At 46.5% G+C, this 24,564-nt stretch overlaps 1 protein-coding gene across 1 annotated transcript; it reads left to right on the plus strand.

The window, feature by feature from the left end:
- Positions 1-937: 937 nt before the first annotated feature.
- RUFY4 (RUN and FYVE domain containing 4) lies at positions 938-24,195 on the plus strand (the record flags this gene model as incomplete). The annotated part of the gene is made up of 11 exons (XM_081095998.1): positions 938-983; positions 1,102-1,205; positions 2,468-2,593; positions 2,903-3,009; positions 3,327-3,470; positions 3,916-3,982; positions 5,171-5,815; positions 6,530-6,636; positions 16,880-17,026; positions 22,184-22,294; positions 22,841-24,195. The coding sequence occupies 11 exons, from the start codon at positions 938-940 to the stop codon at positions 22,941-22,943; spliced, it is 1,707 nt and encodes a 568-aa protein (XP_080952124.1). The 3' UTR covers positions 22,944-24,195.
- Positions 24,196-24,564: the final 369 nt, after the last annotated feature.

Raw genomic sequence — 24,564 nt, forward strand, 5'->3', positions numbered from 1 at the left:
TAGGGGGGCAAGCTGATATTTAACTGGGAGAGAGCAGCAGGATTAAAGCCAGGTGTCCTGCTCCCCACACCCCAGCCCCAGCCCTCAGGCCTTGCCTTACTTCTGCCTCCCTCTCCTCAAAGAACGCATATTTTCCGCTCAGCTGGGGCTCAGGAAAGGATGAGAATGTGTCTCAAGGATGATGACTCTCTGGTAAGGCTCCCCATGGGAAGAGGGGTGACAGTCCCTCAGCCCAGCATCCACATGGCATGAGCACTAACAGGCTCACTCACATCAAGTCAGGGCTGGGAGCACGGGCCCTGGGGGCACACAGGCCTGAGTTCAAATTCTATTTTCACAACTTAGCGCTTTGTGGCATTGGGTGAAAGACCCTCTCTGAGCCCCCTTTTCACCTTATCTAAAATGGAGTTGATAACCTGCTAGGATTATTGTGGGGACTGAGTGAGACAAAGATGTCAGGCACCAGGAACTGCTCCGTAAGTGGGGGCCATGCCATCACCTTCCCACATGGGCCTACAAGAAAGAGCTGGGGTTTTATTCTGCCAGTTAACTCACTGTGACCCTAGAGCAGTGATGGTGAACCTTTTGAGCTTGACGTGTCAGCATTTTGAAAAACCCTAACTTAACTCTGGTGCTGTGTCACATATAGAAATTTTTTTATATTTGCAACCATAGTAAAACAAAGATTTATATTTTTGATATTTATTTTATATATTTAAATGCCATTGAACAAAGAAAAATCAACCCAAAAAAATGAGTTCACGTGTCACCTCTGACACGCGTGTCATAGGTTCGCCATCAAAGCCCTAGAGCCATCCAATTCCTTCTCTAGGCTGATTCTTCCTTCGTGTAAGGAGAGGATCAAACAGCCGAACCCAGAGGCTCCTTCCGGGGTGAACTTCCAGAGCCACAGGAATCATATCATTTTCAAATATTCATGGCAGAAGAGGGGGCTGCCCTTAAGGTCACCAGGGACCTGAAAGGTGAGTGAGTCCCGAGAGATTTTCCAGGACTGAACTGAAAGAGAAGTGAGGGGTCTTGGGAGCCTCTCCCTCAGAGACCTCACTCCCTGATGCCTGATGTCCACCATCCTCCTCACAGCTGCTGTCTCTGCCATCCTCCAGGGCTACGGGGGTGGGCATCGGGTGACAGACGCCAGCGCTGAGCTGCATGGACTCTGTGGCTGCCTGGAGCGGCTGCTGCAGGTGGGGCCCTGCCCTGTCCTCACCTCGGGTCTCCTCCCTTCCCCTCTCTCCAGGCTCAGATAACCAGGAGGGCTTTCCCAGATACTGAGGGAAGAGACACCCTTCCTTTGCTACCATGTACCACCTTGTCCCCCTCAGTTAGCAAGACCTTCCTGACATCTAACCTCACTCATGTAGCCTGGGAGGGGTGGGGAGGCAGGGCTGGGGCAGGGAGGGGCTGGGGGCAACTACCCTGCTCTGAAGACTACAGTGTCAGAGGCACAGATGTCCTAGAGCTGGCCCTCCTTGCTGCTGGTTAGAGCCCCAGTCACCACTATCACTAGCTTTTACTGAGCATGTACTATGTGCCAGGCTAAGCCTTTACGTGCCCACCTTATGCACTTCTCATTCTAACCCCCTGAAGTGATTCATGATCTGCCCATCTCCCACATTACATGTACACCCTTCCTACTTATCTGATTATGTGTGTGTGTGCGTGTGTGTGTGTGTGTGTGTGGCGTGGGGGCGGGTATGGGTGTGAGTGCGTGAGGTTTGTGTATATGTGATATGGGTATGTGTGAGTCTCCTGCCAGCCTGCCCTCTATCTGCTGCCCTCTAGTCACACTGGCCTCCTTGATCTTCTAAAGCACACCAGGAATGCATGCACCACAGGGCCTTTGCACGTACAATTTCACCTGCCTGGAACGCTCTTCCCCCACAACTTTAGATGGTACACTTTTTTTATTTCCTTCTGATTTCAACTTGAATAGTATCTCCTCAGAAAGGCTTTCTCTAACCACCTAATCTAAATTTTTAATACACACATACCACATGCACCACACATACATACCATCACATACACACATGCGTGCACACACCACCCAATTCCTAGTCACTTTTTCTGCTTTATTTTTTCTCCTTAGCAGTCAGTACTATCTAACAGTATACATTTTTACTTTTTCAGTTTGTTCGTTTTCTGTCTCCCCTTCCAAGATATAAGCCCACGAGGTCAGTTTGTTCACTGCGGTCTCCCCTGGACTTAGAACAAGTCTGGCACATAGTGAGTCCTCAGCATGTCTGGAATGAGTGAATGGGAACGCTGAGGTCTCAGAGAGGTCCAGCAGCTTGCTCCTGGCCACACAGCCAGTACGGGCAGAGTCACTGAGCCGGGTCTGTCTCACAAGCCCTTGCCCCTCTGCCATGTGCCCGCTCAGCATGCTGGGGCACAGGGTAGGTTCTAGGAGGAAGCACTTCTATGACTCCTTCCCTCCTCTTGCTCCCAGTTTGACCAGAAACAGCAGAAGAGCTTCCTGCGACCTCAGAAGGATTACTGGGATTTTCTCTGCACTGCCCTAAGGCAGCAGCGGGGGGACACAGAGCCGGCCCTCTTCGTTCACTCACAGGACAAGGTACCCAGGGCCAAGTGGCAGGCATGCTGGCCCCAGGATGATGGGGTCCTGCCACCAGGCCCTTGATGGGGATCACTTGGGGGCCAGGGGACAGAGGCCTGCCAGAGGCCCTTCTCTTATCCATCCCAGCTCCACTGGCCATAGACCCCCTCGCTGGCCCTCAACTCTCATTAGTGCTATTCTCAGCACCCCTCCAGCTGCCCTTTCCTCCCATGACACCCTTTCTCATCAACCACCCATGCCCTCTCTGTGCTGGCTGAGTTCCCCTGGCCTAACACCACCCCACTTTGCCCCCTGTGTACTCTGCAGTTGAAGACCCCTCTGGGAAAAGGCCGTGCCTTCATCCGCTTCTGCCTTGCCCACGGACAGCTGGCCGAGTGCCTGCAGCTCTGCCTCCTGAACCCAGAGCTCACCAGGTGGGGCATGCTCCTGCTCGTACCTGAGCCCACTGTCCCTCCTTCACAAAACTTCCCCCTTCATCCCCACAAGGATGGTTTAATATCAAATGAGAGAGATGAGGGGAAAGTCAAGGAAAAAAGAGCAGATGGGAGGTTAGAAGCCCAGTCATGAATGACACTTCATCATGATACTTAGGCCCCTCACTCCCCAAGGGCCACAGCCCTGCCTGGGGAATTGTCCCATTATGGTATGCAGCAGAGGTGGATTCTCTGAGGTTGGGGATGGCAATAGTACCAGGGCCAAAGGCCAAGGATGCTGATCACTGTGAACACAGGGAATGGTATGGCCCCCGGAGCCCTCTGCTGTGCCCTGAACTCCAGGAGGACATCCTGGACTCCCTCTATGCTCTCAACGGGGTGGCCTTCGACTTGGATCTGCAGAGGTCGGACCTGGATGGGGCCTGGCCCATGTTCTCAGAGTGAGTGGGTACACGTGGAGGGAAGCTTCTTTTCATGCCTGCTGCCACAGCTACCACCCACCCCAAGCGAGCCCCAAGCCCTCAGCCTCTAGCACCATCCATTTCTCCCTCCCTTCTTGCTTTCTGAGCCCCTGAATCTCCACCTCCCTAGCCTTCAGGATAACCTAATGATGCCCCATGATGTTGCATAGAATATACTCTCTAAAGAGTTGTTGGGTGGCTGGGATAGAGTGTTAGAAGGATGAATGGGTGGTGGGATGGTGGATATGTGGAGGGTGGGGACACAGGGATGGATGAAGAGGGGAATGCGTGCACAAGGGTGGGAGGGGAGGAAGGTGGAAAGGAGGGTGGGATGAATGGGTGGTGGGATAGAATATCCTGCATCCAAGAGCCAAGACCACTTCTGGAGAGAGGACCAGGGTCTCCCTGCCCCTTTTACTTTCAGGTCCCGCTGCTCTAATTCCAGCCGGACCCAGGAAAGACCCAGAAAAACCAAAGACTCCCCAAAGGAGGTGCTTCTGCCTGACCTTCACTCTGAGCTGCCTCTTCTCCATCTCTGCTGGGACCCCTCGGGTTGAGCAGTAACTGAGCCCTGTACCAACTGGACAGACAGACAGAGAGGCCAATGTGTGGACCTGGGGACTGGGGACCCACAGAAGCAAAGGCTCATATTCCTAAGTGGTGGGGATATCGGGGAGAGAAAGGAATGGCTGACATCATCTGCAGAAGCCAGTGGGGCCCAGGGGAGGGGGAGGTGCTAGAGAGGGTGACCAGAAGCTTATAGGAAACAGTCCAGGGAAACAACCTCTTCTGGAAAATTTGCAAATGTCTCAGTTCAGTTCAGGGCGCGGTTGAAGAAGAGCCAGATCACCTGGTTCAAATCCCCGCTCCAGCCCTTACTAACCACGGTCCTCCAGCAAATTAGTTGCCATGCCCGCAGGGCGACTGTGAGGATGCCTTGAGACAGACCATGTGTGCACAGAGCAAGGCTCCTGCCACATGCTCAGTAAGGGGTAGTTTGCAGTTATCATTCCACGAGCTCGCTTTGCACCCCCACCAGCTTCCAGGCACCAGGTCCAGAAACTATGAGGACTCAGTCTCTGACCTGAAGGATTTCCAGGTCTGTTCAGGGAGGCAGACCCTAAAGGAACACGCTGCAACATAACATGTGAAGCATAGGGGTGTGCACAGGGGAACATGGGGTCCAGAGAAGGCTTCTTGGCAGAGGTGACTCTTAACAGACTATTGGTCAATCTAAGTTTTCATCACAACCCTACAAGGCAGGTATGATTATTCCCATTTTGCAGACAAGAAAATATAAAGAAGTCAAGTTCGGAGGGAAAGATCAGAGGAGGGGGTGGGAAGAACATAGGGGAAACCAGATTCATGCAGAAGATAGAAATGAAGGAGGGAGAAGGGTGTGAGCTAGCGGTGAGGGAGGAAAGGACATCGAGAAGAGAAGAGCAGAGCTGCTGCTCCCTGATCAGGTCAAAGCTGGGGCCTCAGATCAGATCACCGGATGTTAACAATTCAGATTCCTGACCCTCCCCCAGATCTGTTGGATAGCATTTCCAGTTGGGAGGGCCTGGGAATCCACATATTTAGCAAGCTTGTTGCATCAGGGCTGTGGCCTTTTCCATGCACCAGCTTGGTGAATTGGTGCTGAGAAGGATGATGATGGGTTTGGGGCTTCTCTGCAGATCTCAGCTGTAAATGGAGGCCCCAAAGGAGTTCAGCCAGAGGAGGCACACACCAGCCAAGCCAGCTGTCTGCAAGATGCACCAGGGGAAGACCGGTTGGCTGGACTCCCTATGTCCCAGCAACATAGGCATCTTTCTCCCTTTTTGGAAAAGAAGAAAGAAGATCCCAGGAGCCTCAGGGCCCTCCACAGCATGTGGGAACCAGAGGGGGAGGGGCTACAGCAAGACCAGGAGATGGGAGCCCCACAGACAGAGATCTGCCTGGAACTCTCAACACCCAGCATCCAGGGGCCGAGGGAGACGGCCAATCAGGCTCTGAAGGAGGTGGTAGGGACAGAGGTTGAGGGCCGAGGGGTCCTGCTGAGTACAGAGGGTCAAAGAACAGAGGGGACTCATGAAAGAGAAGCAGAGTGGGGTCACAACCAGGGGCTGTTGGTCTCCAGCCCCAGAGGGATGAATGAGGGCTCCATGTCACCAAACCGGCAGAAGAACAAGGAGCCTAGCATTCTGGGGGAGCCCAGCGTCCTTCAGGGCCTGGGAACAAAGGAAGGCTCCACCACAGAGAAGCCACAAGAGCAAACAGGAGTGATCAGTGTGACCAGGAAGGAGGAGCAAGCAGAGGTGGCCTTGCAGGATGCGGTCAAGGTGAGAGCAGTTGAGCTCTGTACCTGTCTGTTCTCCCCAATCTAAAGTGGCCCATAGTCAGAGGTCTTCAATGGTAGCCTGGGGATCATTCCAGCCCACAGATCAATATTTATTAGCCCATACAGGATTAGGATTATTGTTATTTGAGGATGTCTTTTGAAAGCTATGCATTCTTTAATTCACCATAGTCCCCACCTCTACCCATTGCCTCATACCAGGCTCATTTTATTCATCAATACTGCTACCTTGCCCCTAAAGACATTTGCATTTGAGATACCTTTCCAACAGCTCTCCAGGGCAGTTGTTTTTCTCAGGTTTCAAAGCTCTCGTTCTCAACAGGTTTCCTGCCAATATGTAAATCCTACTGTTGCAGACCTCAACTAGTTGCTCTTGTTGTAGATGGGTCTTCTGGAGGTCACCCAAGACTGTTTATAAGCCTTCCTTCAGCCTCCTCCTAAGGCCAGAGTCTTCTGGGTCCTTAAGCTTTGTAACTCCCACCCCTCAATGAAGGAAGACATGGTGGCTCCATGCTCACCCAGGGGCAGAGCCAGGCATCACAGCTCCCAGTGTTATCCCCAGTCCTGCCTTCCACCCAAGGGTGGTCTCACATGGTCTGAAGTCTCATGGGGTCCTTTGTCAAGTCATTTTGGGGCTGGGGTCTCTGACCCTCTTTTTCAGCTCCCTTTCCCTTTCTTCTTTCCTCTCCTCCTCCAGACCCTCAGACATAGGCTGCAGAAGACCAAGGAGCAAGCCTGGCACCAGGAGCAGCTGCTGAAGGAGCAGGAGAGGGAGCTGAAGGCACTGCAGGAGCAGCTCAGCAGGTAACCTTGGCAACCACTAGCACACATGGGAGTGAGAGCCAGGAGGCTGGGGGGACAGGCGGTGCTTCATGGCTCCTACTGGCATTCACGGTCAGTAAGCATCTTCTGAGCTCCTCCTGTGCACCAAGCCCTGTGAGGGCACAACTTTGAATTCTGAGGCATACAGGGCATTGTTCCTGCTCTCAAGGACTCCCACCTTCCCCTCCTATCCCTCCCCTCCCCCTTGCCTGCCTCCTCCTTCACTGGCCTCCCTATGTAGCCCCCAAGATAGATCTATACCTCCGGTCCCTCCCTTCCCTTCCATACTCATCTTGGCCTCTTTCTGCTGCTTCTTCTGGGCGATTCCTCTCTCTTTGCAATCCACTCTGCCTCCCTGCCCCACACACTCCTTGTGTTCCTCTGTCTCTCCTTTTCCTATTCCTCGTTGTACAACCTCTCTTTCACACCCTGGGTAGTCATAATCAGAACGACCTGGCACTGTGTCCTTGGCACTGTTCTAGCTGCTTCCTCATAACAGCCTTATGAGATAGGTTCTCTAAAACCCCCATTTTATAGATGAGGAACTAAAGCTCGAAAATACTATACAATTCACTCTCCTGCTTTTTTAGCAGCTGCTCCTGGTGCTAAAGATTCCCATGATTCAGGCCCAAAGTGAATGCAGGGCTTTGCCCACCCAAGGTTTTCTCTGGGGATTAAGCTGGAAGGCTCCAGCCCCAGGCTGCTCCCTGCAGATTGCTGTCCTGCCACCGGTCAACCCATCCATCATTGTCATTCCACAAACACTCAAAGTGCTTGTGTCAGGCCTGTTCTATGTGCCTGAAATCCTCTTGGGGGCAAAACAGACAAAATTTCCACCCTCAAGGAGCTTACATTCTATTGGCGAGGCAGTCAGTAATAGGATAAGCAAATAAAATCCATGGAATGTCAGATGACAATAGGTTCTAAAGGGGGAGGGAATAAGTCAGGGGAGGGGAATAGGAAGTATTGGGGTGATATTAAATAAGGTAGCATGGTCAGGGAAGGCCTCCCTGGAAAGGTGAGGTTTGAGTAAAAGCCTGAAGGAAGTGAGGCGTGAGCCCTTTGGATGTGTGGTAGAAGAACATTCCAGGCAGAGGGAACAGCAAGAACAAAGGCCCTGAGGTGGGAATGAGCATAGCAGGTTCTAGGAACATCAGGGGGCCATCATGGCCCCAGTTGAATGAAGAAAGAAGGGGATGTAGGGAAAGGTCAGGCAGGTAATGGGGACCAAGTTAGGGAGACCCTAGTAGGCATCAAAAAGGCCTTGACTTTAATTCAGAGTGAAATGAGAGCCACTGAGAGTTCTGATCAGGGAAGGGACAAGACATGACTATTTTAATGTTTAAAAAATCATGCTTATTTGTTTTTTAAAATAACTCAATGGTTTTAGTGTATTCAAAGTTGTGCATGGATCACCACAATCAATTTTAGAGCATTTTATCCCCCAAGGAAAACCCTGTACCCATTAGCAGTCACTCCCACTTCCACCTAACCTCCCAGCTCTAGGCAACACTAATCTGCCTTCTGTCTATAGATGTGCCTCTTCTGGACTGACCTGTGTTTTCAAGGGCTCTGTGAAGCTAGTCTGTGGGGAAGCAAGGGTGAAAGCAGGGAGACCAATGAGGAAGCTGCCCCGCCGTGCAGGGGAGGGCGATGGTGCCTGGGACTGCTCTGGTCGCAGTGCGGGTGTGGAAAATCTGCTGGATTCTGGACCCAGTGTAAGGTCAGGCTTCCTGAGGGATTGCATGTGAGGTCTGAGAGGAAGACAGAAGTCAGGAATTACCCCGAGTTTCCTGGCCAGGAAAGCTAGAATCACCACTGACCATCTGCTGTGCAGAGTAAGTTAGTGGGGAACATTCAAAAGTTTAATTTGGAGCATGTTAAGTTTGAGACACCTGTTAGACACCCAAGTGGAGCCTTTGAGGAGGCAATTAAGTGTGCCATTCAGGAAAGAGGCATGGGCTCAGGGTCTATTGGGAGCCATTGAAACGGGGTGGTGAGTGACAGAAGCTCCTGAGGCATCAAAGTGGTAACAGGTTATCTCAGCACCAAAGAACACAAGTGATATGGGGTCCATTTGGTCAGTCAACAATATTTATTGTGCCTCTACTACACCATGAGCAAGGGTGGGGAGATAGCAGTGAACAGAACAGGCAATGTCTGTTCTCACAGACCTGGGGAGACAGACAGTAGATCAACAAGTAGAAATACAGTGTCAGGTAGTCATAGGCGCTGTGGAGAAAAAATCAACCCAGGAAAGAAGGAAATGGGAGAGAGAGGCAGGACAGCCTTCTAGATTTAGGAACAAGAAAACCCTTCTGACATTTAAGGAGAAACCCCAACCATGGGAAAACTAGACTAGGCAGATATCTGGGGAGGAATCCTCCAGGCTGGGGACCAGCAAAAAGCGAAGGCCAGGAGAAGTGTGCTTGGGAACAAGCTGGCTGTGTGGCTGGAGCAGAGGAGTTGCCTAGGAGTCTTTAGCAGGGGCTCTCATGGGCTGACCTAGGTTTTTAAAGGATGGCTGTAGCTCAGCGGTTCTCAACCTGTGGGTCGCAACCCCTTTGGGGATTGAACGACCCTTTCACAGGGGTTGCCTAAGACCATCGGAAAACACATATATAATTACATATTGTTTTTGTAATGAATCACTATGCTTTAATTATGTTCAATTTGTAACAATGAAAATACATCCTGCATATCAGATATTTACATTACAATTCATAACAGTAGCAAAATTACAGTTATGAGGTAGCAACAAAAATGATTTTATGGTTGGGGGTCACCACAACATGAGGAACTGTATTAAAGGGTCGTGGCATTAGGAAGGTTGAAAACCACTGCTCTAGCTATACTGTGGAGAATAGACTGAGAGTTGGCGGGGTGCAGAGCCCAGGCTAGATGTATAGGGAGGACAGCAGACCATCCCAGCAGCAGGCCCCAGAGCAGAACATCCTATAGTTCAGGGGTCCTCAAACTACAGCCCGCGGGCCACATGCACATACAAATATTGTATTTGTTCCCGTTTTGGTTTTTACTTCAAAATAAGATATGTGCAGTGTGCATAGGAATTTGTTCATAGTTTTTTTTTAAACTATAGTCCGGCCCTCCAACGGTCTGAAGGAAAGTGAACTGGCCCCCTGTTTAAAAAGTTTGAGGACCAGTGGTATAGTTCCTATGAAAACACACTTGGGCCCTGGCTGATATGGTTCAGTGGTTAGAGTGTCAGCCTATGCACCAAAGGGTCACAGGTTTGATTCCCAGTCAAGAGCAGGTACCTGAGTTGCAGGTTTAATTCCTACCCCTGGTCCAAGCACATGCAGAAAGCAACTAATCAATGTGTCTCTCTCACATCAATGTCTGTCTGTCTCTCATCCCCTTCCTCTGCTCTCCTTTCTGCCCTCCCTCCCTTTCACTCTCTTTAGAAAACAATGGAAAAAATATCCTCGGGTGAGGATTAACAAAAAAGAAAGAAAATACACTTGGAACTGAGATATGGGACTGCCCTGGGGTCACTGGGCAAGTAAACTATCTCAGAAAAATGAAATAAGCAGCTAAGAAATGAGGAAGCCGAAGACTAGAATATTCATGAAAAGTAAAAACATGGCCCTGATCCAATACCCAAGCACAAAAACACTCTTTCTTAAGGCTGCAGGGATGGGCTTTTTGGAGTTCCAGTGGCTCGCTGTTGTCAGCTTGATGTCATGGCCCACCCAGGTTTTTCCCCTGGAGCAGGCTACATGACAGCACTTTAAAAATTAATACTTCAATTCTTTGTCAAGCTTCTTCCCCCAAACACACTCAGGCCCAGGGTCGTGGGCACATACATCAGCGGTCATGGGACACGTACCACCAGAGTGATGGAGTAAGGAGTGGGACCTTTATATTGCCAGTTAGTTCAGTAGATTTCTTGGAACCTTCCAGGAAGCCACTAAAGACAAAAAGAGGCAAGAATAAAGCTGAGGCGGTTCCAAGCCCGAAACTGAAACATAAATTTAAGGAAGTCATATGCTTAATATTACATTTTATAATTTAAAAGACAATGTAACATAATTTTTCAAAATATTTTAAAACCAAAAAATCACTCCATATTCTATACCACTTTCCTGCCTTCTCCAAGCACCAAAATTATTTTCAGCTGGACACAGCCTGCCCAGCCTGGTTCCCAGATGCTCACCTCCCCAAGAGAGCTGCCATGATTGTGGATATTTTAAAATGGAAATATTTCTATTAAAAATAGCGCCAGAGTAAGTGAAAGCTACACTGACACTCCAAAGATGAAACTGGAACTACAACTCAAATACAGAAAAAACACCATGAAAAATCAACTGAAGACTTGCTGGAGAGAAGCCTGATCACCAAGGACAGAAAGTAGAGGCTGGTAGGAAGGGCAAAGATGTGAAAGGGGTGGCTGGGCTCCCACAGACAGCAGTTGAAGGTTCAGTAGGGATATCTCAGCTGTGGGGGGGGGGGGGTTCCCACTGAGAACTCTGGGATCTAAACCCAGAACTGGGCTCCCCAGCCCAGACCACCAGAACTGAGAAAGCTGTGAAAAGCAGCAGGGTTACTATCTGCCAGCCAGAGACAGCTGGAAATGCAGGCACACTCTTAAAAGAGCCAACACACAAAATTTTGTGTGTAGCCACTCACCTTGGGCTCTGTTAGAGGGAAAGCAGAGTGGACTGGAGCTGTGTGAGGAGAGTCCAGGGTTGGGGGCTCTGGGGTTGGAGCTTGGAGGGCAGCCACCCTGGTTTCCTGTGCTGAGTCATTCCCTCATGCTGCTGAAGACATCTTTCTCCTACAGACCTTTGCTCTCCAGGTGGTTTTGGCCTAGGGGAAAAATAGTTGCCACACACTGTTGGGAAAGCTCTGGCCCTACCTTGTGGTCCATAGCCCAAGGCCAATCAAGGCTGAAAACAATCAGACTACAGATCTCTGGAGGCTTTGAGTCTTTGCCTGACTCCTTCTGGGCCTGGGGCTAAGAAAAACAGACCCTGGTGTACATCTTGGAAGGATGAAGTGCACATCCAGCCCCAGCAGAGGGAGCCACAAGCTGTGGATTGCTGGTAGCCCCAAATAGGGCACTCGGGGCCAATCAGAAATAGCATCTGACATTGTTCTGCATTAGAGATTAGGAGTCATAACAGATCTACCTAATACATAGACACAAACCCAAACAGGTAGCCAAAATGGAGAGACAAAAAAAACAACCCCCAATTGAAAAAACAAGAAAATACCCCAGAAGAAGAGATAAATGAAATGGAGATAAGAAATTTATCTGATATAGAGTTCAGAATAATGATGGTAAAGATGCTCAGCAGCATGAGAAGAGATATAATAACTATGAAAAAAGAACAGTCAGAAATAAAGAATGACATAGCACTAATAAAGAACACATTGGAGTGAATACACAGCAGATTAGGGAAAGGTGAGGATTGGATCAGTGAATTAGAAGACAGGGTAGGGAAAAATATCACTCAACAAAAGAACCGAAAAGAAAAAAAACAATTAAAAAACAGGAAAAGAGCGTAAGGGAGCTGTGGGGCAACATGAAATATAATGATATTCACATACTAGGTGTGCCAGAGGGGAAGAAAGGGAGCAAGGATCAAGAACATGTTTGAAGGAATAATGGCAGAAAACTTCCCTAATCTGGTGAAGGAAAAAGTCATACAAATTCAGGAGGCACAGAGAGTCCCAAGCAAGAAGAACCCAAACAGGCCCATGCCCAGACACATCATATAAAATGCCAAAAATTAAAGAAAAAGAGAGAATCTTAAAGGCAGCAAGAGAAAAGCAATTTGTTACCTACAAAGGAACTCACCTAAGGCTGTCAGCTGATTTTTCATCAGGAACTCTACAGGCCAGAGGGAATGGCATGAAGTACTCAAGGTAATGAAAAGCAAAGATCTGAAACCAAGATTACTACATGCAGCAAGGCTTTCATTCAAAATAGACAGTGAAATAAAGAGCTTCCTAGACAAAAAAAAAAAAGGCTAAAGGGTTTTATACTACTAAACCAGCATTGCCACTGTTAAAGGGACTGCTGTAATGAGAAGAAATAGAGAAACATAGGCATACAGAATTAAAATGGCAATAAGTAAGTACCTATCAACAATAACCTTAAATATAAATGGATTAAATGCTCCAATCAAAAGATATAAGGTAGCTGAATGGATACAAAAACATAACCCAATTATATGCTGTCTACAAGAGACCCACCTCAGAACAAAAGACTCACACAGAATGAGAGTGAAGGAATGGGAAAAAAATTTTCCAGACAAATGGAAATGAAAAAATACCTAGGGTAGCAATACTCATATCTGACAAAATAGACTTCAAAATGAAGGCAACACACGAGACAACAAAGGTCATCACATAATACTAAAGGGATCGATCCCACAAGAGGCTATAACCCTGGTAAACATATATGCACCCAATATAGGAGCACCTAAATATATTTTAAAGACTTCTAGAGACTTTAAGGCAGTGGTTCTCAACCTTCCTAATGCCATGACCCTTTAATACAGTTCCTCATGTTGTGGTGACCCCTAACCATAAAATTATTTTCGTTGCTACTTCATAACTATAATTTTGCTACTGTTATGAGTCATAATGTAAATATCTGATATGCAGGATGTATTTTCATTGTTACAAATTGAACATAATTAAAGCATAGTGATTAATCACAAAAACAATATGTAATTATATATGTGTTTTCCGATGGTCTTAGGCAACCCCTGTGAAGGGGTTGCGACCCACAGGTTGAGAACCGCTGCTTTAAGGGAAAGATCAATAGCAATACAGTCATAGTGGGGGACTTTAACACCCTGCTGACTTCACTGGATAGATCTTCCAGATCAATGAAACCAAGAGCTGGTTCTTTGAAAAGGTAAATAAGATTGATGAAACATTAGCCAGATTCATCAAGAAACAAAAAGAGGGGACCCAAGTAAATAAAATCAGAAATGAAAGCGGAGAAATAACAACCGAGTCCTAGGTTTGGCTCAGTGGGTAGAGTGTTGGCCTGTGGATGAAAAGGTCCCAGGTTTGATTCTGGTCAAGGGCTCTTACCTTGGTTGAAGGCTCTTCCCCAGCCCAGACCCTGGTAGGGGCTCATATAGGAGGCAACCAATCAATATGTTTCTCTCACATCGATGTTTCTCTCTGTCTTTCCCTCTCTCTTTCATTCTCCCTAAAAAAAAAAAAAAAAAAATCAATGAAAAAATATCCTCAGGTTAGGATTAACGGAAAAACAAAAAAAAGAAATAACAACAAACACCACAGAAATACAAAGGGTTGTAAGAAAATATTATGAACAACCATATGCCAACAAGCTGGACAATGTGGAGGAAATGAACATATTCCTAGAAAAATACAATCTCCCAAAACTGAATCAGGAAGTATTTGAAAACCTGAATAGGCCAATAACAACTGATGAAATAGAAGCAGTAATCATAAAACTCCCAGCAAACAAAAGCCCTGGTTCAAACTTCACAGGGGAGTTTTACCAAACATTCAAAGAACTAACACCTATACTCCTCAAACTATTAAAAAAAAAAAAAAATCCAAGAAGAAGGAACACTTCCAAGCTCTTTTTATGAGGCCAGCATTATCCTAATTCCAAAACCAGACAAAGACACTACAAAGAAAGAGAATTATAGGACAATATCCTGATAAACATAGATGCTAAAATCCTTTGCATTCGATCTATAGTAATGGAGAATTAGCAGATTTCTGTTATCAGCCAGGGCAAGACTTGAAGCCAAAATATCCTATTTTAGAGATAAACACAAAAAAAATGTTCCAAGACAGTTGTCCACAGCTTGCTCCGTGCCTTCTCTGCAAACCTCCAACCATCTGCTGGGCTCCATGCAGAGACACAGTGTGGTGGTCAGTCAGCCCAACAAGGGGAACTCATGTCAAGACCATCTTTATAACTCTTTGAGTCGGAAAGGAATCAGCGCTAAATCTCAGCCTTATAACAGGTCCTCATCTTCCTCCATCTTAGTAAACAAGTCAGCGGACTCCATCAACTACCCTAATGAAATGGGAAGGAAACAGCTGTTGTCTTTACACAACAGTTCAAGGTGTGAGAGTCACCAGGATTTGCTGCCAGGTATAGGTGACTCATGTCAACAGGGTATTGTAAAACGCTCAGCTCTCACTCTCCAAGACTCACAAAAAGTTCTGGTAGTAAATAGAAATTTGCCCTTAAATGCACAAATAGCTACACAGAACTATTTTTCCAATTTCAAAGAGACTAAAGGAGACGAAGATGACTATGTGGAAATAAAGTCAGAAGATGAGTCAGAGTTAGAGCTATCTCACAATCGTAGAAAGGAATCTGACCCAAAGATTGTGGATGCGGCTTTTCTGATAATGTCAGCAGCAACAACACGTCTTACTCTTTGGATAGTCCGTGCTCCCAAAAAGCCAGTGAGCGGCAAACTTGGGGTTTCACCCTATCTGACACCGTAGGATGATTCTGACAAACTGAATGACTATCTTTGGAGAGGCCCATCTCCCAATCAGCAAACATTGTCCAGAGTCTAAGGGGAAAATTCCAGTGTCTTAGTTCTAGCAGCTTTGCCTAAGGTTCTTAATAGCAGCTGCCCGAATTAACTTCCTCATATGCTCATGAATTACAGATCCTGAGGTATGTTTTATATGTACCAGATTAAAACAATTTTGTGATTTTAAAAAATTAAATATGGAAATGCCATTTGACCCAGTGATTCCACTTCTAGTGGAATATATCCTAAGAAACCAGAAACACCAATCAGAAAGAACATGTACACCTCTATGTTCATAACAGCACAATTTACAATAGTTAAGGTCTGGAAACAGCCCAAGGGCCCATCAGTAGACAAGTGGATAAAAAAGCTGTGGTACATTTACATCATGGAATACTATGTGGCAATAAAAATAGAAGGATCTCTTACCCTTTGGGACAGCATGGAGGGACCTGGACAGTATTATGCTAAGTGAAATAAGCCAGACAGAGAAAGACAAGTATTACATGATCTCACTCACATGTGGAATCCAGTGAACAAAATAAACTGATGAACAAAACAGATCCGGAAACATAGAAGCATAGAACAGACTGCAGAGCCTCAGAGGGAAGTCGGGGAGGGTGAGTGGGTGGGTGGGTGGGTGGGAAGAGATCAAACAACTTGTGCACATTTATGCATAAACCATGGACACAAACAATAGGGTGGTGAAAGCCTGGGGCAGGTAGTGGGGGCGGCTAAAAGGGGTTAATGGGGGGGAAAGGGAGACATATGTACTACTTTCAACAATAAAGATTTAATTTTTTAAAAAATATTAATAAAATGGAAATATTTTTTAAAAGAGAACAAATACAAATGTTGGCTTGACTCCTCTAAAGGAAGACACAAGACTGGACCCTGTTTTCATTTCTCTGAAGTTGGTGAGGAGTCAGCCTATGTGTCAGTCCACACAGTGCTCAGTTTGGTGTGTGGTGTGGCGTTTGTGGAGTGTGGTATGTGTTATGTTGAGAATGTGCATGGTGTTTTGTAAGTGTATGTGGTACTAGTATGTGTGGTGAGTACATGTGATGTGTGTGGTGTGGTGTGTGTGTGTGTGCCATGTGGTATGTGTGCTGTGCTATCAATGTGTGTGTTGTTATGTGTTGTGTTGTAAGTATATTTGACATATGGTGTGTGTATATGTGCAATGTGATGTGTTTGTGTATGTATAGTGGGGGGGGGTTGGTAGATGTGGTATGTGTGTGTAGGGTGATGTGTGTATGTACAATGTGAAGTGTGTATGTATAATGTAATGTATATGTATAGTGTAGTGTGTATATGTATAATGTGGGGTATGTGTATGTGTAGTGTGGTCTGTGTGTATATAATGTAGAGGGGTGTATGTATGTCTATAGTGTGTGGCGTGTGTATGTATAGTGTGGGTGTGGGGTGTTTGTTTTGTGGGGGGGTATTGTAGGGTGATATGTGTATGAATAGTGTGGGTGTGTATGTATAGTGTGGTGTGTGGTGTGTGTGTGTGTGTGTAGTGTGAGTGTGTGTATATTGTGTGGTGTGTGTATGTATCATGTGTAGTGTCGGGGGAGGGGGAGAGGGACTTCAACTTCAGGGGGCACCACCAGTTCCTCTAGGGCTCTCTGGCAGACAGAGGCCCAGCCTGGCTCAGTCAAAGCTGAGCTTTTCTCCTCAGAACTCAGTCTTCCCTTTGTACCCAGGTGTCAGGAAGAGCGGGCTGGGCTGCAGGCAGCGCTGGAGCAGAGGCAGCAGGAGGCTGAAAGGAGGGACGCCATGTATGAGGAGGAGCTTGCAGGGCAGCGGGACCTGATCCATGCCATGAAGAGGCGGGTGCTGGAACTGATTCAGTAAGTGGGGGACAGTGGGCAGGAGTGCAGATGGGAAATGGTATGGGATATAGAGGCTGGGAAATGAAAATTCTGCTCCACTAACAACTACCAAGCAGGATTCTGGGCCTTTTGTATATACTAATTCATTTCCTTTTTTTTTCTTTTTTCTTTTTCTTTTTTTTTTTCTTTTTTTTTCTTTTTTTTTTTTTAGCAACGACCTGCTATTATTACCATTTTACAAACTGAGGGTCAGAGAGGCTGACTTGGCCACCAAGGACACACAGCATATAAACTGCATAGAGTCCTCTGACTCTAAGGCATACCCTCCACCCCAACCCAGCCCACATATACACATACCTACTAAAGTTAGGAGAAGCAAAGGAACCCATGGGCTGAGAAGGAATTGGGAGAAGGGGCAGGTTAACCAAGAGGTAATCGCATGTCCTACATCAGCCTGCCCACTGGACTTCCTCAGATCACTGGGCCTGTGGGCCTGTCCAGGTCAGCTGTCCTAGGTTCCAAAGGCTGAGCTCACCAGAATCAATTCCAAGCTGCTAAGCTCACTGAGGGATGGAGATGTGTAAAGCCTGGTCTCTGCTCTTCAGTCTAGTGGGGAGATAATTCACAGGTGTGTCATCCTTTACCCAGTTCAGACCACTACGCTCAGGTTCCATTAGAATTGGAACTCTGCAAGATCATCTAAGACTAAATCCTCTTGCACAAAATCCAAGTGATAATAAAGGTGAAAAAAGGAGAGATGAACCTGAAAGGAACAAACAAAAAATTTAAGGAGTGATCTCCTCCAAGGAACTGTCAACTGGGTGGAAGGGGTATATAAAAATTTAGCTATATATCTCACAAAAGAATTTAAGTTCTCTAACAATAAAAGGTACATATAGAGCAAGATATATGATTATTAAAGGAAAATAGAAGATTTCATGGTGGAAGAACAATATATACTCCCAAAGTGTTCAGAGTAGGATTAAAACTTAGTTCTGAGCATCTTGACAGCAGAATAAAAAAGGGAAACACAGAAAATTGCCTAAAATTCACTGGGGGCTGGCCAGTGGGAGGGACCGTGGGCCGTCAGCCAGTCAGCCCCACCCCCTAGTTAAACTCCTGGTCAAACTCCCAGTCTAGGGGACAAATTGCATATTAGTCTTTTATTATATAGGACAATGTCCCTTGCATAAGCATTTTGGGAGATATGGCCCTAAGTAAAAAGTGGGGGGAGGGGAGAGGAGCCAAGGAGGTTGACTTGTGCCTCAAGATGCTAGACCGACCACACATCATCTATTCTCCATCCTCAGATCTCACTAAAATGATTGTGAAAGAATAAAACTACCAACAGAGAGAAAGGTGGAGGAGCCAACCAGAGATGAGAGATTCCAGCTAACTTCCAGAAGCCAAAAAATGGATGGAGAAGCCCAGTTAGAACTTCAGGGCCCAGAGACACCAGGAACACATACGGCAGAAGTGAGATGAGGTGCAGAAATCAGGGAAATTAACTGAAGAAGTGGATAGAAAGACCAATGTACTCCTCCTGCTTTCTGCCTGCCTCCCCAACTGCACAACACCCAACAGTTGACGGGCTTATCTGCCAAGCAAATAATTCAAAGGTCCTTATCTGGAGAAAGGTAGATGCCCCAAATAAAAGAGCAGTGTGTTCTGGCTTTTGAGAGACCCATGTGGCAGGTACCTCCCAGCCCAGTGCCTCCTAAAGGGAAGCCCGAGTCAACCACCCCAACCCATTACTTGGAGCTCCAGCAGCCTACTGCCTCTTCTTAAATGTGAAATGGCAACCAAGCTTTCGTAAGCATTTGAGTCAGAAGGGAGAGACAAAGATAAACAAAGAAAGTTCAATCTCCCATGAAACAAGAGGCTGTGAAAAGCGACCACCCAAAGATGAGAAACATTCTTGGAAATTAAAATATCACTGAAATTTTTCTCAATTCACTAGGATTGGAAGAGAAAGATGAGTCAATCTCTCAGAAAGTAGAATAAAAAGCATAGAGAGATGGGACAAATGAGAGAAATACTTAGAGACATAAAGAATCAATCCAGGAGTTCCAATATCTTCTCCAACTGAAAGGAATTTGAGAGAGAGGGAGAGGGAGAGGGAGAGGGAGAGGGAGAGGGAGAGGGAGAGGGGGAGAGGGGGAGGGAGAGGGAGAGGGAGAGGGGGAGAGGGGGAGGGGGAGGGGGAGAGGGAGAGGGGGAGAGGGAGAGGGGGAGGGGGAGAGGGAGAGGGAGAGGGAGAGAGAAGAAAATAGAGAAGACTATCAGATAAAAATGTGAGAGACCTTCCCAGTTCTAATGGACATAGATCTTAAAGATTTCATTGAGTGATCAGCACAATGAATGAAAAAGGTGGTGGGCACATCTAGATATATCATTGTGAAATTTCAGTAAAACAAAGATAGGAAGACTATCCTAAAAGACAGGCCACTTATGAAAGAAATAGAACACAACAAATTTTAAGAATCAATGGTGTAATACTTTTAAGATCTGAAAAAAGCTGAGTTTTGCCCTAGAATTCTATGTCCAGCTAAACTATGGAGCAAGTGGGGAAGGTGATAGAGGAAAAGACATTCTCAGACAGACAGATCACAGAAAAGTCACCTCCCACACAGACTTTCTTAAGAAGATAATTCAGGATATGTCCCAGAAAAACAAGGAAGCAAGCCAAGAAAGGAGAAGATGTGGAATTCAGGAGACAGTAGCTCTAGGCCAGGAGAGAACAAAAGGGAATTTCCAACATGACTAGTGGGCAGCAAGGCCGGGAAGCAGTCAGTCCAGGCTGTAGCAGAATTATTGCAGGCCCAGGAGGAAGGTCTCAGGGGAGAAAGAGAATCAGCAAAATGCCTGATATGAAGAATTGGGGTGGGCAAGAATAATTAGGCTAGTCTGGCCAGTGTGGTTCAGTGGTTGAGCATCGACCTATGAAGCCAGGAGAGCATGGTTTGATTCCCGGTCAGGGCACATGACCAGGTTGCAGGCTAGATCCCCAGTGTGGGTCATGCAGGAGGCAGACAGTTAATGATTCTCTATCATTGATGTTTCTATATCTCTCTCCCTATCCCTTGCTCTCTGAAATCAATAAAAATATATTTTAAATAATAATAATAATTAGGCTATGTTAAGGCAAGTTATGCAAGGAAAAAAGAAAGGCAATTAGACACAGTGCAATATACAGATGATGTCTCATAGAATTGTTCACTAGAAGCTTATATAATTGTATTAACCAAAATCACCTTAATAAATGTAATTTTGAAAAATAAAATAAAACTCTGTAAGAGAAAGGCAATTAGAAAGTCCTAGAAAAACAACAAATTCCCAAGAAGGGAAATATCATAGAACAAAACTCACTTGAAGCAATATGCTTACATATTGTCTAATAATATAAATACTAGTCACTGATTTTTTCACCAAAGCCCAAAAAATGATTATAATTATACAACAAATATAAATGTTACCACCTAAACAATATTATAGAACAGAATTCAATAGAACTTTCTATGAAGATGGAAGTGTTCTATATTTGTCCTGCCCAATATGGTAGCTACTAATCGCATATAGTGATTGAGTACTTCAAATGTGACTGGTGTGACTGAGGAACTAAAGTTTTCATTTTATTCTAGTTTAATTAACTTACATATAAATTTACAAAACCACAGGTGGCTGACAGCTATCCTACTGGACATTGCAGGAATAGATGACAAGTTAGGAGGTGGGAGGAAAAAGGGATGCTGGCATCACTGTATTACAGAATGGCAATCCTAAGATACTACCTACAGTTAATAGAATGAGTGAGAAATAAATGTGTGAGACTATTCAGTAGAAGTCCAGTAGTAACCAGTAGAGGAACCAAAAACAGGGATATAACTACATGGGGAGGAAGGATGAGGATTTAATGGAAATGATCATAAGCTGTCCTCTGACATCAAGGTAAGGAGCTCTATAGATGTTCTCTCTTGAAAGAGCAAGAAGGAGGCATATGAGCATGTTAATTAAGTATGAAAGTACTATCAGGAGAAAGAGCTAAAAGATGTAAGTGGTTTGCCACAGAGAATGGGAAAGTGTCTATTGTCTGTGCTGTTCAATTTTTACATCATGGGCATGTATCATTCTGATAAAAATTTAAAACAATCCTCTTTCTTTCTTTCTTTTGATTTTTATTGGTTTCAGAGAGGAAGGGAGAGGGAGAGATAAAAACATAAATGATGAGAGAGAATCATTGATCCGCTGCCTCCTACACACACACACACACATACACACACCAACCCCAGGGATCAAGTTGCAACTCGGGCATGTGCCCTGACTTTTAATCAAACCGTGACCCCTGGTTCATAGGTTAACACTAAAACACCGAGCTACACCAACCAGGCAAAACCACCCATCTTCTTAACACATCCTTTAAAAAAAACAAACAACAATGAAGATAGGTTTTGTGTTTTTTGGTTGTTGTTGTTTGGGGGGGGGGGGGCATAAACATCTATAACTCCAAAGCAGTTTGTACCAAGTGCCAAATAAAAGATCATAGGCATTATATGCTATAGGAGTCTGGAGCAAGAAAGCCCGGGGCCCTCTACTACCAGGGAGCACTCCTCCGAGGAGGCAGGCTGTGAACAGGTTCTTCAATAGTGGGTTAAGGTTATGATGGGCCACGGGGACCTGTCACCATCCATCCAGTCTTCGAAAGACTGGAGTCTCACTCTTAGGTGTGTGAGTCTCTCACTGTCTTCATCTCTCTCTCTTCTCTCTCTCTCTCTCTCTCTCTCTCTCTCTCTCTTGCCATCACTATGTCTCTGTCTCTCCATCTTTCTCTGTATTTGTCTCTCCCTCTTTGTCTGTGTCTCGGTCCCTGTCTGTCTCTGCATCTTTCTCCCTGTGTCTTTCTCCCACTGCATTTGTCTCTCTACTTCTCCATGTGTCTCTGTCTCCCTCTCTGACACCCTGACTCCCTTTCTCTCTGAGTGACCTTCTCCCTCTGTCCCTCTTTGTCTCCCTCCCCATTTCTGTGTCTGTCTTTTTGCCTCACTGTTTCTCCATCTCTTTTTGTCTCTGTCTCTCGATCTGTGCCATTTCCATCTCTCTCTCTCTCTCTCTCTCTCTCTCTCTCTCTCTCTCTCTCTCTCTCTCTCTCTCTCTCCTCCCCCTCCATCTACCCATCAGAGAGAAGGACAACCTGTGGCAGAAGGTGCAGCAACTCTCTTCTGTGGCCCCTGGATGCTGTGTCAGCTGTAGCAAGCTCTTTGGCCGGCTGTCTCGGCGGTATCCATGCAGGTAATGGGTGGGACAGCCCAGTTTCCACCAGCCCACAGTCCCCTGCCCACTCCAGGGAAGGGAGGGACACAGGAACTGGGCGTCTATGAAAGGCTACTTAAAGCTGGCCACTCATATTACCCAGAACTTAGCAGAGACATGAACGAGAACAACAGAGAAAGGTCAAAACAGGATGGGCATCTGGAAGATGGAATGGTGCAATCTTTCTGAGAATAGACTGATTAATGGGCTTCTCATCTGGGAAGAGATTTCATGTACAGTGGAAGCTGCTCCCCCAGCCTCCCTCTGGGAACACAGTCGCAGGACAAGCAGAAGGAGAGAGGGGAAGTGAGCCATCGAGAGAACCTGCCATTTGGAATTAGAGGACCCTAGAGGAGTGGAGCATTGGGTCACCCTTTGGGAAAGGGGAGGCCTCCTGGGACAGAGCCAGGGCAGTTCTGCTAGGAAATGAGAGACAGACAGTTGGACTTAAAGATGCTCAAACCCCATGACCCTCTTCCCTATACACACCCATGTGCTCCCCACTCTTTCCATCTTTGCTCCCAGGCTGTGTGGAGGCCTGGTTTGCCATGCCTGCTCTCTGGATTATAAGAAGCAAGAGCGCCGCTGCCCACCCTGTGCCCAGAAAGGAGAAGCCCAGGTTGTCTAACAAAGACCCAATCAGGACTGGCCATCCATTCCACCCGCCCCTCAGCACTTTCAGGAGCTATGATCTGACCAGTACTACCTTCCAGAACTTGGTGACTTAGGCAGACGGCACTTGAGGAGCCAGACTGTGGTGTGGAGAGTGGAAAGGGCCAGGCTGGCAGTCAGGAGACGGCTCAAGCCCTGCATCTCCCACTGATGAGCAGGGCGACTCAGCTCTGCAAGCTCTTCTGTAACGTGAGGAAGTCGGGCGTCATCCACTCTAAAGTCCCTTTGGCTTCAGATAATCCTTGACTAAGAATAAGACCCAATGGCCTTGACTTTCTCCTCCACACTCCCTGCTCACCCAGAGTGCCCTTCACCACACTGCACTGTCTCCGGTCCTCAGGAGCTTCCCGTCTGGAGTCTGCTTCGGGCTCTGTTTTTGTCCCACTTTGTTTTTAACATCTTTCCTGAGGCACTACTAACATACAACACAATTCACATAAATTGTACAATTTGATGAGTTTTTACTTTAATTTATACCCATGAAGTCACCACCATATTCAAAATAATGAATACATCCGTTAGTGCCAAAGTTTTCTCCTGCCCTTTGGAATCTCTCCATCCCCCTCCCTTTGCCCCACCCCTAGATAACTACTTACCTGCCTTCACTAAAGACAAGTTTGCATTTCCTAGAATTTTATATAAATGGAATCATATGGTCTGCCTTCTCTTTCGCTCAGCATAATTATTTTGAGATTCATACACATTGTTGTTCATGCCCACAGTTCCTTTATTTACTGTTGAGTAGTATTCCACCGCCTGGATATAGCACCATCTGTTCACACATTTACCTGTTGCCAGACATTTGGGTTGTTTCTAATTTGAAGCTATTACAGATCAGTTTCCTATAATCATCGAATCTTTGTGTAGACATATGCCTGTATTTCTCATGGGTTAATACCTAAAAATGAAATGGTCAGGTCATATGGCAGGTATATGTTTAAGAAACTGCTGAGTTATTTCCCATAAAGATTATATGTTGTACCATCCCACCAGCAGGGTGTGGGCGTCCCAGCTGCTCCCCAGGGCACTTGGTTTGGGGGCAGGAGAAGAGACACAGACATGGAACTTGGGCCTCTCTGTTCTTCCCTTCCAACCACTGTGGTGAAGTAAACAGTCCCAAGTTGTGAGGCTAGAGGGAGGGGCTAAGTCTAGGTGACTGTGCAGTGCTCACTCACTAGATTTTAATAAAGACAGTTAAGGATTCGTGTAGCTCTGTGGTACAAGTTATATCCTCTGACTGTCCAAGAAGTCTTACACAACTCGTTTCATTTACTGGGCACCCATTTGTGGTGTTTCCGAAAATACTGTTTCTGAAGAAACATGGACCCCACTCTGTAACAGGGCAGACTCTCTTGCCCCGAGCAGGCATGCAGGCTGTCCCCTGCCTCACAGGACTGCCACAGCCTCTGCAGCAGTTGGGCAACTCTGTGGCTCTGACCAGAGCCTGTGGACCGCCTCTTGGGGTCAGGGCCACCTAGAGTTGCATCCCATTACCATCTTGTGGAGCAACAGTTTTGCAACAGCAGTTCCTGCCCTGGAGAGCTGATGAGAACTTCTCCTTAGCAGGGTCAGCAACA

This window comes from Myotis nattereri (genome assembly GCF_964212035.1).
Source record: "Myotis nattereri genome assembly, chromosome: 7".
Classification (NCBI taxonomy): domain Eukaryota; kingdom Metazoa; phylum Chordata; class Mammalia; order Chiroptera; family Vespertilionidae; genus Myotis; species Myotis nattereri.